The sequence below is a fragment of the Lissotriton vulgaris genome, chromosome 9 (genome assembly GCF_964263255.1).
Source record: "Lissotriton vulgaris chromosome 9, aLisVul1.2, whole genome shotgun sequence".
NCBI lineage: Eukaryota > Metazoa > Chordata > Amphibia > Caudata > Salamandridae > Lissotriton > Lissotriton vulgaris.
Genome location: NC_141697.1, coordinates 705737570 through 705756813, shown reverse-complemented (window position 1 = coordinate 705756813; position 19244 = coordinate 705737570). Strand labels below are relative to the sequence as shown.

The following is a 19244-nucleotide window of genomic DNA, read 5'->3' as shown; positions in this document are numbered from 1 at the left end:
ATGTTGATCCTTCACCTCAGACTCTGAGGACTCTACAACTCCTGGTCTCAAAAACCTTCTGCACTGGGTCACTTCGGGATCAGTGGATGGCTTGATTTGATGTGGTCCCATGCACTTGTAACGATTATTCTATCATTTAAGTATATTTATATACAGAGATAAATAGAGAGGCACAGACAGATAGAGGCAGATCGAGAGAGCGAGGGAGGGAGAGGGAGACAGCTACAGTACAAAAATGTTATGACGAAAACACAACATACAAGTATGTTATATATGTGGAATATGTAATATTCACAAAGTGCATCAGGGTTATACTGGCCCAAACTCTCAGTCCGGGGAAACTGTAAGGCTCCACATTACACATTTATACACTAGGATTTCTACAAATTGTCTCTCTTGAATTTCCAGTTTGTTTTTTCTACACAAGGTCTTCTCTCAGTTCTGTCTTTTTTCCAGGTTTGTTTTGTTACTGAAGGTCATATGTCTTCAATATTTCCCATGCTATCAAGAGAAAGGGTATAGCAGGCATTGCCGGTGTGTATCTTGTTTCAGACTTAAGTAATTTGACCTTATTCTATTGTTAATTACATTTGTTTTTGCCATTTTGAGAACATGCCAATATGAACTTAATGATTAGATAATCTACCTTAGCTAGTTGCAGGGTAGATAGGAGAAGGTTCCAAGACTCCCTATCATAAGCCTTTTTCCATGTCCAAAGGGCTAATACATTTCTTCGTATGATTTATTATGTGTGTGAGTAATCTACTGTTAAGTCACCAAAATGGGAGAGGGGGAGGGGAGGTGTGGGGGGGGGGGGGGGGGGGGGGGGGGACCAGGAGCTTGTTAAGGTCCAGTGTCCGTGCTCCTCTGATAATGGCTATATCAAAAAGGACACTGTTCCGTGGTAATGGGTGCATGTATGTCACCCAAATAAGCAAGAGGGTGAAACAGTCCTCCAGTAACACTGACCGGGAGACTATACCTAAACAGACCAAACAAAGACAATCCATTAGTACATGTAACCTTATTGGTGAACATAGAGAAACAGCTGGCATAGTATCATTAGGGCCATCATGCACTCCACATAGAAGGTAAGAATGCGGTAATCACAATCGGCGATTTAACACACATGCTGAATGCGCATAGGTGTAAGCAAAACCAAAACCGCGCAGTGATCCGACGGCCCCCCTCCGACACATAGACCTCCAATCATGAGGGGTAGTGCCTAGGGGGGGCGCGAGGGCCGCGCCGTGAAGGAATTCGTACCCCCCTGCACAAATGTACGTGTTGTCAGAGGCACTAGAGGGCTTTTTACAGGCTGTAGCCCACATATACGGAAGTCAAGGTGTGGGTATTAGCATGGCTTACCCTGTAGTCATGTTTTGGCTCTCGAGGCTAAGAAGCGCTGGTTGTGCAAGCATCCAGGAATACTGGGGAAATAGAACAGAAACCATGCGCAGGTAGAGGTATACAAAGATGACCCCTTGGAAAAGGGGAGGGCGTCAGGCTAGTGTGGTAGGGACCACTCAGTGTCTTACCCCCGTGGGGGCGATGTACTCACGGTTGTCACGTGAAGTCATGCCTGCTTCTAGTTATAGGTAGCGGGTCTGCCGATCAGGGAGCAGGGCGTCTTCTGCTTCCGGCTGGACGTGGTGCGCACTGCATGCAGAGTGCAGGTGCCGGTAAGCAGCGTCTGCACGTAGTGCGCATGCACAGTCGTGCAGGTGCTGCGGCCACGAAAGTGAGTGCTCTGTGATGTACTGCGGACTAGAAATAGTGCCCGGGTGCATCTGGTGGGGTGTTAGGTAGCGGGCAGAGTGTCCTGTATGGAGAGGGGACGTCTGAGATATGAAGTGGCAGGCGCAGCCCTCTGGTGGGCGGACAGAGTCTGTGACCGATTTGGGTCTCATTAGCGGACTGGATTTGATGTATGAACATGTCAGAGCAGGAGGGTGTCAGCTCTGCCAGGTCTAAGGTCTGCAATGCTGGCACCTGGCATGTCTGGAGAGTTTTTTTTTTACCCATAGCCGATACCGGTATCACGTAGTTGGTAATCACAGTGGAGCCGGAAAATGCCTGTTGGGCTAAAGAGGGATATTACAAAATAATAAGACCAAAGCTAGTTCTAGTCACACCTGGGTGGGTACTGAGGAGGTGTCAAAGGTGCCAGGGGTGGCGGCCAAGAGGAGAATGGCTATTCACCGCCCTGGTGTCCCGGATGGCAGCAACGCCTTGTATGGTAATTGATAAGGCCCAGCCAGCATGCAGTAGGATCAAGGAAAAGTGCTGGGCTTGGTTTAGAGTTCTACCCACGGTATATATCATAATTCAGGCCGTGTATGTGCGTTTGGAGGCGGAACACCCAGCGCTGTTCCTGGCGGAGCAGTCCCCGTTGATCCCAGCAGGGTCTTGCTTCTAGGACAGTCCAGACCATATTGTCGAATTTATGCTTGGAGTCTAAGTAGTGATTTGTGAGTTTGGTCGCCATCCTCCCTCGTCTGACGGTACTTTTGTGCTCACTAATGCGAGTCTTGATCGGTCGTGATGTCATGCCGACATATCTGAACTCGCATGGGCACGTGATGAGATAGACACAGTTCTTGGAGTTACAGTTGGTATAGTTTCGTTGTTCCCATATGAAGCTTCCTAGATGCAGCTTTTTGGTGTTTCGTGGTTGAACAGGCGTGTCAATTGCCACAAGGGTAGTGACCCGATAACCGGGGTAGGTTCCAGAGTGTAGTGTCTCCAGTAGTCCTTTCCTTTTCACAGGGGCATGTGTGAACCAGTGTATCACGGAGATTAGCGGTCCTTTTAAAGGCAAAGCGGGGTTGCGCCAGTTCCTGCGTATCGCTGTTAAGCGTTCTCCAGTTCCGCTTGACGATGTTCCTCACTTTGTTTGATAAGGGTGTGAATGTGGTCAGGCAGGTGAGGGTTTGGTTGGGTTCTTTTACTTTGCTTTCCAGAAGAGCTGGTCTGTTTTTGGCACGTTTACGTTTGGCAGTAATCTACTGTTGTCATTTGCCAGACGTCTCTTTATAAATCCCGTCTGTGTCAGAGATCTTAGAGATATAAGTTATCAAAAACATGTGAGAATTCACACACATATAGGCATGCATTCTGTAGGAAGAAGATAACTGGCCAGTAAAGTAGGGCCAGGACTAGCACCCAGAGTCTGGATGCTGGTGCGCTCATGGGACATGGTCATTACAGCTTTACATGTGTCTGTTGAGTTACTCTTGAAAGAAAAAAATCTAACATCCAGCTGCGTCACTGTCAATCACTAGAAAGGCTTAACTATAAGATTGAAATTAAGTGAAATAAGCTTACATGTATCCGACAGCCATCATCTACAGGATATGAACCCAGCAAAGAATCATCACTGTCCATCTTCATAATGAGTTTGTTATCCAAACTGTACAGTTCGAGATCCATGCACGACGCAGGTGTCCCTACCACAAGCTCCAACTTACACTGCAAGAGAAAAAAAATGAGAAATGTACAGAAAGTGACAATAAAGGGGACAAGGCTTGAAGTAACAGCTACACATCTATTGCACATTTAATAGTTGCACAAATTGCACAGATATGCAATTCCCAAAATCTTGCCAGTGTCCAATAGATAATCGCAACCATTCACCGAAATCGCAAATACATCTCAGCACAGAGAAAAGCATTCATAATGTATCTAGCAATTGAAGCCCTCCTACATTTCCATCACATGCCTTATCTTTCTTTCACCATGTTTCAGGATCACTTACCACCCACATTTTCTGCCCAGTTCATTTAGGCCCTGCAACCCTCATGCTTTAGTTCAGGGACCCATAACATCTCACTATAAGATGGTACTGGAATCTTTACCCATCATCCACACTCTATAAAACACTATCCTCACTGCCCACCTGTACAATGGTGGAACACATTCAGGCCTGTGTGATACAATTATATTACCAATGTAGTTGTGCAATTCAATTCCAACTAAGACATTAAATAATGCCAATGTATCGTTCTTTTCAACAAACTTCTATCAAATCATTGACTTTCCTATTCACAATTGTTCCCCAATTCCTCATTAGGCAAACCTCTTGATCTCAACCTAATTTACTCTAAACCAGACTTCTCCAATGAGCTTGTGAGCTACTAGTATCTCTCCAGCTACCTGAAGACAGGTCTCCTATGTGCAGCCCAGCCTACTAAATTTAGAAGCTTATCCTTGGTTAAATGACTAAATGTATACCAAATGTGAGAGTGTATATTTGAGGCAAAAATGGGTTTATATTCAGAACTCGAATCTGATATTTGGAAACAAAATGGCTGGATTTCCAAAAGATATTTAAAGCAGATATTTGAGTGATTATTCATGTAACTTTTGGGAGACTTTTTCCAAATGTGATCATCTTGGTGCCAGAGGTATTGTCGCTGTGGCTGTTGGGTACTACACATTTACGAATTAAAGTATTTTTTACATTACTGCTGGCAAACAAGCTGGTTGTAATTTTGCATATTGTGGCCACTAATACATTCATTTCTGATGTGGTCACTATTACAACACTAATATAAGTATTGCTCAATGAGTTTAATTGAACATAAGTAGCTCTTATTACTAAAAAGGTTGGCGATACCTGCTCTAAACTGACCCTTTCCCACATCAGACCTATTTTAAATTCAGCCATTCTCCATTTCACATATGTCAACATCCCCCCACCTTAACTGGTACCTCTACAAAGAAATTACATGCCCTGACAGATATTCCTCCAGGACAGTTTCCTATCTAGGTCAACCCACACCTCGATAATAGCTACCCTGATACCTTCAACAGGCTCATTCATCCTAAATTCCCAAATTGAACCGATTCCCATAATTCAACCTGTCAATCTAATGTCTGCCCCATCAACCCTTTCATCCCTCAACTAATGCACCCCTACTTTATCATCTAATGCCTTTTGACCTCCTTCCTCCACTTTTTCTGGCTTTTATCAGACCCACTCCACTAAACTGCCTCCCTAGCTCTCCAACCTTCCACCAATAGCCTTTAAATCACCTCTCTGCAACATTCACCACAATTGACTACAACTCTTGCCTCAATGGACAGCACTGGGAAAGATCTAGGCAATATTTCTTCTCGCATCTCTAACTACTTGTTCTTGACGTGTGGCACCTGTTTTCATCACTAAAGCCCGCAAGGCCCATCCTGCAGTCTAGGGTCCTCTCTGCATATAAACCTCACTGTGTTACATCATCTCCTATTCGAACACTTACAGTCTATTCTAATGCTGCCGCAGGCAAATCTCCCCAGTTACATCTCTTACTCCCCTCCCCGGATCTATCCCTGTCAAACCGCTATCAGACACGGTGTGCATCAAACTCTTTTTCTCAATTAATCATGAATGAAAATGGTCAACAGCCCTCCCTGGTCTCAATACCTTCTCTACACGGACCATGTTCTTCTAGGTACCTTCCCACTCCACTGGAAACTTTGAAGTACAATTTAACTCCAGCATGCAATTGAGTCCTTTATAACTTGTGCTGACACTATTTATCAGGGAAATACGCCTGCACTTCCCTTATAAATACATTGGTAATGCGGAAACAGGACTATTATCCATCCATCCATCCATCCATTCATCCCATAAACTCATACCAGTTGTACCTTTGAGGTGATCATCACTCCAGGACAGGTGAAACTACAGAAAGTATGATGAAGCCAACCCTGCCCACCCATGTGGGTGCTAGAAAAAAAGTAAAATATTCACAAAATGGTATGGTTGTTAATGTTTTTTTGCTAGGTATGTTATGGACTGCATTCTGCTCCCCTGTTGGGAACACTGGGTTGCGGGACGAGGGGATTGGGGGGGGAGAGAAGTGGACCACGGCAGGATTGGGCTGCTGATATGGGATGGGGTGGGAATGTTTTGTTTGCGGCTAGGAGCAGCCACAGACCTCCCGACAAGTCACAGACCATAGGATAGAATAGTACCCTACCGCCTAGATGTCTCTTCCAACTTACGTCAGACCACTTGTTAGCGATATGCACTCACACTTTCCGCTATGACGGACAGTTCGAAACCACCCACATACCGCTTCCTCACTTGGAATGTAAGAGGACTAGGGGAACCCCGCAAGCGCAGGCACATACTACCTTACTTAGATCGGCATGATATACACTGCACGATGCTGCAGGAGACACACTTTAATCCCTCTGTCCCTTCTACCTTTGCTGCTCGCTGGGCCAGCAACACATGCTTCTCATCCTACTCATCATATGATTGTGGCACATGTATCTTAGTGAAAGAGTCCCTCCCATACACCCTGCTGGGCTCAGTCATGGACAAGCAGGGCTGGTACTCAATTCTCTGGGGCAGGCTCGCAGGCCACTCATTCATCTTGATCTCATGCTATGGACCAAACACGGACGATCCGGAGTTCTTTTGTGTACTCTGGGGTAAGGTGTTAGAGATTGGCTCCACACATATACTATGGGGTGGGATTTTAATGTCACGGTTGACCCTGCACTAGACCGCTCACATCCGCAACCACACCACTATTCCGACTTGCAATCTACCCTCAAGATGATACTTGGGGACCATGACCTGCACCCGAAGAGGGGTACTTGTTTCATGGCGGGCAGGGCCTCCTGGTCTACAATTGACGCATGGTATATTAGGAAAGGCCGCATTCCTTGGATGACGTACTCTTCTCATCTCCACCGGACTTATTCGGACCACTCCCCGTTGTCGATTGCTATAACCCCTCCACATATGGACCCTCCCTTCTAATTCTTGCGTTTTAATCCACTGTCCTTATTGGACCCAGTCTTTAAGCAGAAACTCAAACATAAAATCACTGCCTTTTTTCCCCGAAATGAGTCTTCGGTGGAGAGGTACTCAACAGTGTGGGAAGATTTCAAAGTCACCATACGGGGTCTGTGTATTGCGAAGAGTGGCGGTATCCTAAGAGACATCCGCTGCACCCTGCGCCGGCTGGAGTCCGAAATCAAGGAGATGGAGTCGGTATTGCAGCATAATCCCATGCCGGAGTTAAAAGCTATTTTATTAATAACAAAAAGAGTTTGCCAGTACTGATATCAATGAGTAATGTGCATAAATTCGAACACAGTGCATGAAACAATATTCAAGACTGGATGCTAATCAATAGCTTTTATTATTTTTTCACTTTGTTAGCAGAAAGACATATTTTATCAAGTATATTTTATCAAAAACAAACATATAATACATGCTAAATGGAGACTCAAATTAGGGGAACATTCATCATATCAGGCATGTCACAAGCAAACAACATACAACCATTCCTAGGGAAAAAACAATGAAAACAACAATTATAAAGAATACGAAAGGGTGCAATATTTACAATTAAATGACCTGTACAAGACAAGAAGAAGAAAAGAAGAAAAAGCCAAGGTCTGCGAAGTAATTGGGAGATAATAACACTTCAAAATTATTCCAACAAGGGGTACATTCCTGTATCAAAAAACAGAGTATCCAAATTACGTTGTTTATCAATGGATAAAGGTAATGTACAAAAAAATGATAAGCCAGTAGTCCAGACACGGAAATGGCTGTGGCCGGAAATGGCTGTGGCCATTTCCGGCCACAGCCATTTCCGTGTCTGCAAGAGTGATAAGCTTTAATTGAAATAATTCTTGTTGCTTATCATTTTTTTGTACATTACCTTTATCCATTGATAAACAACGTAATTTGGATACTCTGTTTTTTGATACAGGAATGTACCCCTTGTTGGAATAATTTTGAAGTGTTATTATCTCCCAATTACTTCGCAGACCTTGGCTTTTTCTTCTTTTCTTCTTCTTGTCTTGTACAGGTCATTTAATTGTAAATATTGCACCCTTTCGTATTCTTTATAATTGTTGTTTTCATTGTTTTTTCCCTAGGAATGGTTGTAGGTTGTTTGCTTGTGACATGCCTGATATGATGAATGTTCCCCTAATTTGAGTCTCCATTTAGCATGTATTATATGTTTGTTTTTGATAAAATATACTTGATAAAATATGTCTTTCTGCTAACAAAGTGAAAAAATAATAAAAGCTATTGATTAGCATCCAGTCTTGAATATTGTTTCATGCACTGTGTTCGAATTTATGCACATTACTCATTGATATCAGTACTGGCAAACTCTTTTTGTTATTAATGTTTACGGCTCAGCCATACTGATTAGAGCCAACCCTTGGTTGTTTTCAGGGGAGTTAAAAGCTAAGCTGCGCAGTGTCCTCTCTCAAGAGACAGCGGGGAGCGAATGTAAATACAGGGGGAAGTATCATAGAGCGCGCCAATATGGGGAGGGGATAGGCTTGGTAAGTCACTGGCGGCGCTAATTCGATCCCAGCAGTTTTCAAACATTGTGCTAGAGATTGAAGACGACAACGGCCAAACGCACAGGGACACGTCTGAGATTCTGGAGACATTTCGTAAGTTTTATCAGGCCCTCTACAAAACGCGCAGAACCCAGACAATGGACTTCGCCCCCTTTTTTGAAGACACGGCGATAGCCTGGTTGGGAGATGGACAGAGGGACTTTCTCTTGAGACATCACGATGATGAGGAGTTCATAACGGCCATAATGCAGTTGCCATCTGGGAAGACACCGGGGCCGGATGGTCTTCCGGACTAATTTTATAAAACCTTCCATCACATACTCATCCCAGTACTGAGGCATGTTTTTGAGGAGGCCCAGGAGACGGGTATACTTCCCCCCTCCATGCGTGAATCATATACATACCCAAGCCGGGTAAACCGTCGGCTTACTGCGACTCCTATAGGCCATTATCCTTACTGAATCTAGATGCGAACATTTTTGCTAAATTAGTTGCCAATCGAATTAGTCCCCTTATGACAGCTTTGGTGTCCCTGATCAATTTGGTTTTGTGCCCACTCGTAGGACGTCACATAATTTACGTACACTATTCGTGCTCCTACATGACATAGACCCTGATACTAACGCCGCTGCCATATTTCTCGACGCCACTAAGGCGTTCGATTCCCTAGAGTGGAATTATCTCGCCTTTGCCTTGCAGCGGATGGGATTCCCTGCCCCCTTCCTGGAGTGGATCAATTTGCTGTACGCAGGTGTGGGAGCCAGGGTGATGGTCAATGGGGTGCAGTCGGCCCACTTCGCAATTACGTGGGGCACCGACAGTGTTGCCCCCTGTCACCCTTACTTTTTGCTATTGCCATTGAGCCCCTGGCGGCAAAGATTAGACAACATTTCCGAGACTATGCATTCATATACCCATAGAGGCAGATTTTAATCTCCCTATATGCCGAAGACATCACGCTGTATTTGTGGGACCCAGCTGTCAGCCTCAACCCCATTCTTCGATTGCTTATTCTCTTTGGTCAATTATCTGGGATAAATGTGAACTGGGGGAAATCTCAAATATTCCCTCTAACTGATGCCACACCGGAATTCACCCCAGACTTTCCATTGAAATGGTGCGGGGACACACTTACATATCGGAGTATCCGGGTCTCTAGATGCATGGAGGAGCTGATGCGTTCCAACTACGGACGCGCGTTGGATCTTATCATGGATAAGATCACCAGATGGATTGCGATGCCTCCCTCCTCTCCATGGCGGCCAGAGTATCTTTAATAAAAATGGTAATCCTACCCAAGCTTCTCTATCTTTTTACAAATATTCCGTATGCTCCAAGCCGATATTTCTTTAAATGTGTCAGAACCCAGTTGATAAGGCTAGCGTGGGGAGGGAGGCAGCTCAGATTGGTGTGGGAGGTTCTTACCCGTCCCTTTGAAGCTGGGGGATTTGAAGTCCCCCATATAGAGCTGTATTTTATCTGTGCTCAGGCGCATTTTGCGGCCTATTGGATGCATCCTCCCCCATACATGCTTCACCTAGCCATTGAGTATGGATTTTTGGCCCCCACACCAAGCACTGCGTATCTCAGAACTGCCACAGTGTCTCGACACCTGGCGGCTACGACCGCACAATGTACAACCAGCGCATGGCATGATTTAGTACACAAACTCAAATGCCCTGTTCTCTATTCGCCACTGGTGCCCCTGCAGGGGAGACATGACCTACCAGTCACGATGGAGGGGGTTTGTCGCCGGATGCTGCGAAAGATGGCCAGCCTTACCTGGGCCCACTATTCAAGAACGGGAAGTTTAAATCTAGGGACTACATCTTTGGCACCACTACCCCCACTCACTTGGAGCGCTTCTATTACGTACATCTTCAACCAGATTTGCGATCCTTGACTCAGTGCTTTCCAAAGGAATCCCTCCTGCAACATACTCCCCCGGAACATGTAGTGTCGCGATTGTATCGCTCGACTCAGGGGGACTTGGTGAGAGTCAGTCAACAAAGGGAGAGACAGGGTTCGAGGGCACTCTCAGTCCCCAATTAGTAGATATATCAACAAAGGAAGAGTGTCCGTCAGTGTGGCGTAAAAATAGTAGAGACAGCACGTAAAAATATAAAGCCAGCTGTGGTTGTTCACAAAGCTGGCCTAGCTTTCAAGAAAAAATTCATGGTTTTTTCAAGAAACCCTCACTCACCCTAGTGGTGACATGCGTCATCATCGGGTCCACTGGGGAGATCGAGTACCTCCCCAGAGTGCTACGACGCCAGGAGACTGCGGAGCAGGTTTTGTGAGAGTGAAGAGTGAAAAAAAGGTGTGATTAAAAATGTCAGAGGTTGTCCCAAAAAATCATTTATTTGCTGGTCAACTTGACATATTAAAATTAAGAACTATGTGCAGGGAAACTATCCAAAAGAAATACAGGTGTTTCCCTGTTAGGGGAAGGTCAACATGTTTCTGCCCTTTAAGTGTTTGAATTTACAGGGCTTTCGTCAGGACCAGTAAGCGAGTGTTGCCTCAACAGGTATAGGCGCGCTAAGGCCTACCCTGCCGTAGGCAGTGAAAGTTAAAAAGTTGTGCTATGTGTAAAAATTGGTGCGTGAGATACAAACCAAAAGGCTAGGGGATTTTCCTCTATTGCGAGGAGCCCAGAAGTCTGCAGGTGGGTGGAAGACAGACAAACAAACAATACACACAACATAGAAAGAATAGACAGTCATTACTGATCTAGCATTGTTGCCAATCAACTCATAGTGCGGCGTGGTACGTGCTAACAAACCTATCAAAGGCCGTGGCCGTGATGGAATGCATTCTAGAATGGAGGTTGTGCCCAAGAACCACGGTGATGGGCCTCAACTAGAACCAGTTTCGAATGATCTGGCTCAAGACGTTGCACAATTGGTGAGGTAATGTAAATGGAGGCTTGCTGTGCTAAGTCCATCCGTGGGGGAAGCCAGGCGGCTGCCCGTAAATGTAACATTACCTAGAGTAAGAAAACGGAGGAATGATCCCCGAAGTGTAAAATGCTGAGCCACGTAATGATAATGCGTAGCCCAGCTGGCCGTGAATTTAGAGAGCTTAAAGTAGGCACGCTAAATGAGAATATACGTGAAACAATCCTCACTTGTATTCAATGTGAGCCACGCCCCATAGATTCAGGGGGGGGGGTGGGAGCGACAATGGCACACCCTGTCAGGGTAAAACAAACAAACGGAGAGTTCAAAAAGTCTGGCAGAGACTCACACACATAAAACTTAGCTTGTATTGATGTAAGAATGGTTGGTTGGTCTTACGCCCGCAACGCTCTGCACCCTCTCGGCACCTAGCTGTCCCCCGCTGGATCTTGTGGATCACGAGCGAGGGGCAAGCCTGGCGCTAAGAGTGGGAGGCGTCGGAGCGTCATCCAATGGGAGGCGTTGGTTCCAACTGAGGCTTGGAAAGCAAGCCCGCGCTACTGTGAACGACGCGCTCGCGTCAATTCTGTCCACAGCGAGGTTTGGAACGCACGCGTAGTGCGCATGCGCGCTCGAAGTAAAAGATTGGGTCTGAGTGAAATCGAGGCTTGGAGCGCAAGCCTGCAAGGAGACGGTGATCGGACTGAGGGCTTGAGTCCGTTTATCTCAGACAGGAGATATTGACAAGCCAATACATAACGTAATTGTAGCTGATCATGGGCTTTGGAAGGTCATCAATTAAGGCAATGAAATGGACGATGGTATTACCAGTCTATCACAGCATTTTGAATGGTTAAAGATGCAGAAAAAGAGTGTATTCACGATGTTATTACCAGTCTAACACAGCATTTTAAATGGTTAAAGATCCAGAAAAAGAGTGTATTCACAGGTTCTGAACAATAAGCTTAGGTGGTGCCCTCATATGAGAAAAGATCATTATTATTTAAAGTTACTGTTTGAGGACGCTGGCCCAAGGAATTTGGTCATTTAGGCCTTGAATATGTGTATTCAGTCTATAGGCCCAGCGCTGTTCTTTTTCAAACAGGATATTTTCTCTGTTCCTGGGGTTGTTGACCTGTTCTATTACTGTCCAGGTCATATCATTGGGAGTGTGGTTTGCCTGCAGAAAGTGCTCGCTTAGTTTGGTAGTTACTTTCTTACAGCGAACATTACTGCGATGTTCGCCAATGCGTGTCTTGACTTTCCTGGTTGTCATGCCCACATATCTCTTGGCACACGGGCAGGTAATCAGATATATAACATTTGTGGAGTTACAATTGGTATGGGATTTTTGGGTCCATACTTTGCCTGGTTCCAAATTGAGCTGTTTTGTGTGGGTGGTTAAGTGACAGACACTGCAATCAGTACATGGAAAATGTCCAGTGATGGGGGGTAAGTGCCAAGTTTCGGTCACAGATCTGGTGAGTGATGAAGGACATGTTAAAGGTCTTGTATGGACCAGGGTGTCCTTAAGACTTCTGCCCTTTTTGAAGGAAAAGAGTGGTTTTTCCCAATCACCTATGCTGCTGGTGATAATTCTCCAGTTCTTATTTATAGATTTTTTTACATTATCTGAAAGTGTGCTATATGTGGTAACACAAGTTAATGGGACATCAGTGTCAATTTTCTCATTCTCTTCCAGGAGGGCTTCCCGAGGTTGATTCCGGGCCCTGTTCTGTCCTTTGTTGAGGATGTCTTGAGGGTAGCCTCTTTGTCTCAGTTTGACCGTCAGGTCCTTTGCCTGTGTCTTATAGTCTGTTGTGCTACTACAATTTCTTCTTAGACGAAGGTATTGCCCGTAGGGCAAGTTTTCACGTAGCGGCCTCGGATGGAAACTGCTGAATTGTAGAAGGTTATTCTTTGCCGTAGGTTTGTGATGGGTCACTGTAGTCAGAGATGTGCCCTCGATCCTTATCACCACATCCAAGAAAACTATGGATTCTTTGCTGTAATTGTTAGTGAATTTAAGAAAGGGGTCAAGGGTATTAACCCAGCTCAAGAATTCAATGAGACTGTTTTCAGTGCCCGTCCATAGTATCAGGATATCATCAATATACCTCCTCCATAATCCTATGGAGGAGGCAAAAGGGTTGGATGTAGGCAGGATGTACTTGGTCTCAAAATCGTATACGTACAACCCCGCTATGCTGGGAGCGAAGGTGCTGCCCATTGAGGTCCCTGTACATTGAAGGTACAATTGTCCTTTGTACTCGAAATAGTTTTCTTTCAGCGCCATCCTAGCACATTGTAAGATGAATGATTTTGGAGTAACGTATTCCCAAGTCACAGTGTCCAATGCTTGTGCCAGTACTCGTAATGTTTCTTCCTGGGGGATTCTGGTGTACAGACTCTCTATGTCCATAGTGACTAAGAAGACAGAGTTTGGTTCAAAAGAGATGTCATTTAATAGCCTGAGAAGGCTTTTGGTGTCCTTCAGGTAGGTGCTGGAATTCTGGACTATTGGCTTTAGGTAATGGTCGCAGAAAGTGGATAGAGGTTCCAGTATTGAGCCAATGCCAGACACTATGGGACGTCCTGGGGGCGGTAAAACATTCTTATGTGTTTTTGGCAACGTATAGAAGTATGGGATCGTTGGGCCCCCTGCCATAAGGTATGCCGCCTCGTGAGGTGAGACATGTTCATTCAGCTCAGCCTCCCTTACAAGTGTTGATATTCGTGCTTTCATTTCAGCAGTTGGGTCTGTGGTTAGAAGAATATAGTTGGTTCTGTCATTGAGGAGAGTTAGGCAAACTTTGTCGTACTCCTCAGTATCCTGAATGACAATACCTCCCCCCTTGTCAGCGGGTTTTATGACAATATTTTTGTCATTCTTCAGGTTCTCAAGGGCTTTGTGTTCTGCCGCCGAGAAATTGTTGAACCGTTTGGGGTTTTCAAGGGCTGAGAGAGACCTAGTGCCAGCCAAGGGTAAGTGGGAGTGGGAATTGGGAACTCCCATCACGGTGGAACAATGGTCCTATTGCTGTCAACAAACGGGTGCCATATCAGCCAACAGCAGGCTACGCCGGATACATTATAAATATATTCACCGATTATATTACACGCCTGCTCGGTTGCACCGATTACACTTGCGCGAAACGTGCCTGCTGTGATAGATGCGGGGTCGGAGATGCTGATTTTGGACAATTGGCCTGGGACTGCCCGCCTGTTCGGGAGTACTGGAGGGAGGTGATGCATGGGCTAGATGAAATGACTGGGATACATGTACCTGACGAGCCCCTTACTGCTCTCTTAGGATATACGGAACAGGTTTCTGTCAGGGTACGGAGATATGTCTCCTTGGTTCTTTTGATGGGAAAAGACGAATAGCCTGTCGCTGGGGACGGGGCCGAGACCCCAAATTCAAGGACTGGCTGAGTGACCTACATTGCCAAGAACAATTGCACATCTATGCAGAACTTATGCCACTCTCATCCCGCCCTAGGGTTAAATGGGCTCCTCTTCAAACGTATCTATTGGCACATACAGGCTCTGGGGTCACAGATTCTGACCCTGAACGGGTGGTGGACGGGTAGGGGATTGCAGAGGAGGAGGCTTCCCAGTCATAGGGATGTGCTGACCTCTTCTCAACATGGTGAGAGATGAATTAGATTGTGTGGGCTGGGAAACTTCGGGTGGGCGCGGCGTGGGTTCTGACTGAATAATGGTCTGTGATACTAGGTGTTAGTGGCAATGTTATTGTGACTTATTATTTTGCTGGTTTAGGGATTGTGGTTGGGGACCTGAGTTGACAAGCGTACGCCCTGCATGCCCACCTGAAGCAGCCGGCCCCTCGGGGGTTGTAGGCGGCTTGCTGTGTTCGCCTCGCCCCCCCCCCCCTATCTATGCATAGAAAGTCGACGATTGCTGTGCCGGCCCGATGGGATGTAGGCACCCTGCTGTGTCAAAGTTACAGAGGTCAATAAATTAAAAAAACAAGTACAACCTTCCCAGTATTATTTTTTCTCCTGTCTCATGATGGAGGAAACGCTGGAAAGCATGGGCCCTTGCCAGCTTGGACACCTAAACATTAAATCAGTATTTCTCTTAATAGTACAGTTATGGAAACATCTGAGCTGCTCAATGTGTCTAGTCATGACAGGAATAAGAGAAAGTGGCGCCATCTTCTCAGCAACATCCAACATGACCTGAGATATGCCATTGGGGGAAACATGCAAAATTGGTATGTTTTTTACTCGCAAATAAGGCAGTTAGCCTATCTGAAGTGGAGTGAGGTAAGCAGAACAAGCTGTTCTATACAGTGGAGTAAAGTGACACGCTCTCTGCAGTCCCATTGGATCATAGCATTTAACAGCATAGAGAGTTGCTCTTGAATATGCACAAACCTTTGGTTTGCCATCGTCGGTTAGTGTGCTTCTTTGGTTATTTAAGCACAGTACACTGAACAATTAAGTGGTCTCCCATCTTTCCAGATTGTTTATGAGTAGTTAGAGAGTTAAGAATGTATTTTTGATGGGAAAACATTTGAAGAGAAGCCCCATATGGAGGATTCCACATGGGGCCTCTACACCTCCTTTCCTCCTATTAAAAAGTCAAGGGACTTTGTAGAGAAGGGTATTGCAGAGTAAATTACAAGAATTACTTTTGATACTGTATCCTTAATGAAACTTCCTGTTTCTTCTTCTGAACTGCTTTTCAGTTTGATAACCATCAAAGGTACAAAACATCCATGCAATACATACAGCAGGTTTTGCTTCATTCAATATCATTAATGCATAAATATACTGTAATAAAACATTAAAATGAAATCACAACACTTAATCCCAGCAGACCACGTGTAGTAAAGTTTAATTACAGTGGTCTGTTGGAATATCAAGATAGTCCCTCAAATTAATAGTCTGATCTCTACAATATCTAGATTAGTAATTAAAATTAATCACAGGTTTCAGAGATGCATAAAATTCATGATGTTTTATTAAATGCAATGTAATGAAAAGTGCTTTAAAAACGGGCTGGCCAATAAGTATTAACTATATAAAACACAATTATATACCTAAGATATAAATACTTAAAATGGTTTCCACAAGACAACAGGTGCACTAAAATACTAAATTTACAATGATCTCTAAAAAAAAAAAATAAAAAAAAAAAATAATAATTTACAATGATTTTTGAAACTTCTCCCACTTTATCCAGATATTGAACAAGAACTGGCTCTCGGGTAAAACAACCAGCCCAGATGTGTCAGTCGTCAAGATTCATTTCACCTCTCTAAAATGTGGTATCACCAAGTAATACAGATCAGGCGACCCATTTTCTACGCACACCACGCACGGTATTCAGGACAAAATTAATAAGGTCTACAGAATGAGGATTCGAGCCACAAGCTTGCCACGAATCAGACAAGAGATTTTTAATCCAGTTTTTACTAAATGAAGGGGAAAACGGCCTATTCTAAATCTAATAAACAAGCTCTTGGCCAATGGTGGTGTTATATTGTCAACATAATAGGGGCCTGGTAGTTATTTCTTGCCACACTAGTAACCAGGTTTATTTTAAGGCTTGTTTGTCCATCTTGCAAAGTAATTCAGGAGAGTCCCAGACTCTGCTTAAACCCAATTTTTTACACCAGTCACAATCAAACTTTAACCAGAGTATCTCTAAGGCACGGTCCATATTCTTTACATCACTCAAGGAATTTCTATATTCAGCTAATTATGGGGTAGTCCTATACGGATCCAAAATAGTAGTGGCTTTAAATCCGCCAGCTCAGATGCTCTTTTCATTTGTGTCAAAATTAACTGGAACAAAAGGCAATGATCTAACTAATGTGTTCTCCATCACTGCGAGCCTCGTCGTATCAGCGTAACCCCAAGCCTCTGCAACATACAATGCGATGCTTTGGGCCTTCGCTCAATGGGCTTCCAATGCCGGGGAAATGGAACATGAGTGTGTACATTTCTGAATATGTAAAATGGCCTAGATCTATGTGATATCACAAGGGCTCCTTATTTACTTGGGAACCCACCAAAATTTGTCCAACAGGGTCACTCCTAAATAATCAAAACTAAAAACCCTTTCCAAATGGTCCTTCCCAGCCATAACTGAACAGATTTATTAGTGCGCTTACCAAAGACCATAAATTGGATTTTTGCAGCATTCAATTCCAAACCCCTGTGATTGCAGAACTCCAGCACTTTATTTGGGGATTAATAATGAACTGCCTTCAAACAGGTGTATAGGTGTTTTAGCCCCATTGAGCGTGGGAGAATAATAAACACACTTTGTGAGTTCATCTGCCACATCATTTATATATACGGTGAACAAAGTGGGGTGCCCTTTACCCTGTCACCCCACCTGACCTGTGTGTAGTTTTTGCTCATTCACCCTAGCTAGTAATTTAATTAACCCACCTGGAACTCCCATGTTTGCTGGTGCTCTTTAGAGACTCTCGCCTGGTATCAAATCGAATGCAGAACGCAGGACAACAAATGCCAGAGTTTATGGTTACCCAGCAGGACATATTTCCAATAAAGGAGGGCAAATTTAAAAACCTGAGTATTTAACTTCCTCAAACATTAGAGAAGCAACATTTGAATTTTCTCCCCCTCACCAAGGGGGAAAATGCATTCATAGATAGGTTATCTTGTTTTTTAGCTAGGATTTACCCAAAAATGAGTTTTCCTGTCTATGAGCTCACCAGCAGTCCTCAAAACAAATTTTAAGAGAGTTTCACAGAGCTCCCTCTTGGTTTCTTTTTTTTGTACCAACAAGATTAGATGTGACTAAGTGAATGGAAAGATCCCAATAGGATTAATGTGCTCCGGTTCATGTCCAGATTGTATTCAACTGATAACGTACAAGACCGTTCCAGAGTCAGTACCAGTGGCCAGTTAGGTTGATCAAACTTTGATGCTGACTTGAAGGACCCAACTGATAAGTAGATTGAATCTAAAAAAAAAATTGTATATTGAAGCACATCCAAGAGAACATGGATTCATGGAGCCTGTGAGAGTCAATCTCTTATTGCAATTAACTTTTCTACACAATTCAGAATGGTTGAGATTTCTCAGCATTTTTCGAATCTATGAAGAGACAGAGTTTATTCCTAACATTTTCTTTAATGCCAAATGTCCATCAGCCTTGGCAGACGGTGCAACTACTGATTCTAGAGGGAATCTCTAGTTAGGGGTTGGTATACTGATAAGGCACAAATCTGCAGCTCTGAATTTGCCTTTTGAGGGAATATCACTTTTTGAATCAGGGTTGAAAGAGAAGCGTCATCCTCTGTTCCTTTCATCAACTCTCAGGCTTTGAAGCTTCTACAATGCAAACAGCTATCAAGTCATTCAGTGTTCTGTCAACCTAACATCTCACCTTCAACAGCAAACATATAATTTAAGAAGAAAGTATGGCAGAATCGTCAAGAGATACTGTGAGCAAAAGGAATGTCTTCTCTTCAACGCCTCACTCTATCAGTCTGGAGGTTGAGAGTACTGAGTTTTAAAGTAGGAGTATTAAACACTACACCATCACCATGTGATTTGAAAATTGCAGCCTCACATATGTTGGTAGGGATGGCGAAAGAGGCTTTTTGCAGCACTGTGCCTTGTTTTATAAAACCAGAGGCTCCAATTCTGGTCACCGCATATTCACATCTGAAGAGGCCCTGTATGCCATCTGTCTGCACAAGCATTTTGAATTTATCCCACTGCTCATAGTTCTTGGCCAGGCATGCTTATTACTAAACCTCAGTGCTTTCTGTTTTTGACATGTGCATAGATTAGCACCATGTATTTGTATTACATTTGGTACTCCAAGCATGCCATTAGGCTAAATTAATGCACTATTGGGAAAGTGCTCCTCGAAAAGGCTGCACAATTGTTCTTCCATTCATGAGGATGTTGCACTGCGATTGGTTAGTTAGCCAGGGAGTCACGGTGGGATTGGTGAGACCCCACCACACAGTTGCACTGCCAT

The 19244-nt window shown here is 44.3% G+C and overlaps 1 protein-coding gene across 1 annotated transcript in view; it reads right to left on the bottom strand.

Moving 5' to 3' along the window:
- TBCB (tubulin folding cofactor B) overlaps positions 1–19244 on the bottom strand; it is a 234590-nt gene that overhangs the window by 157943 nt on the left and 57403 nt on the right. The window contains exon 2 of the mRNA XM_086938442.1: positions 3328–3471. Within this exon, the coding sequence (XP_086794568.1) occupies positions 3328–3471 (144 nt within the window). The remainder of the gene's footprint in view (positions 1–3327; positions 3472–19244) is intronic.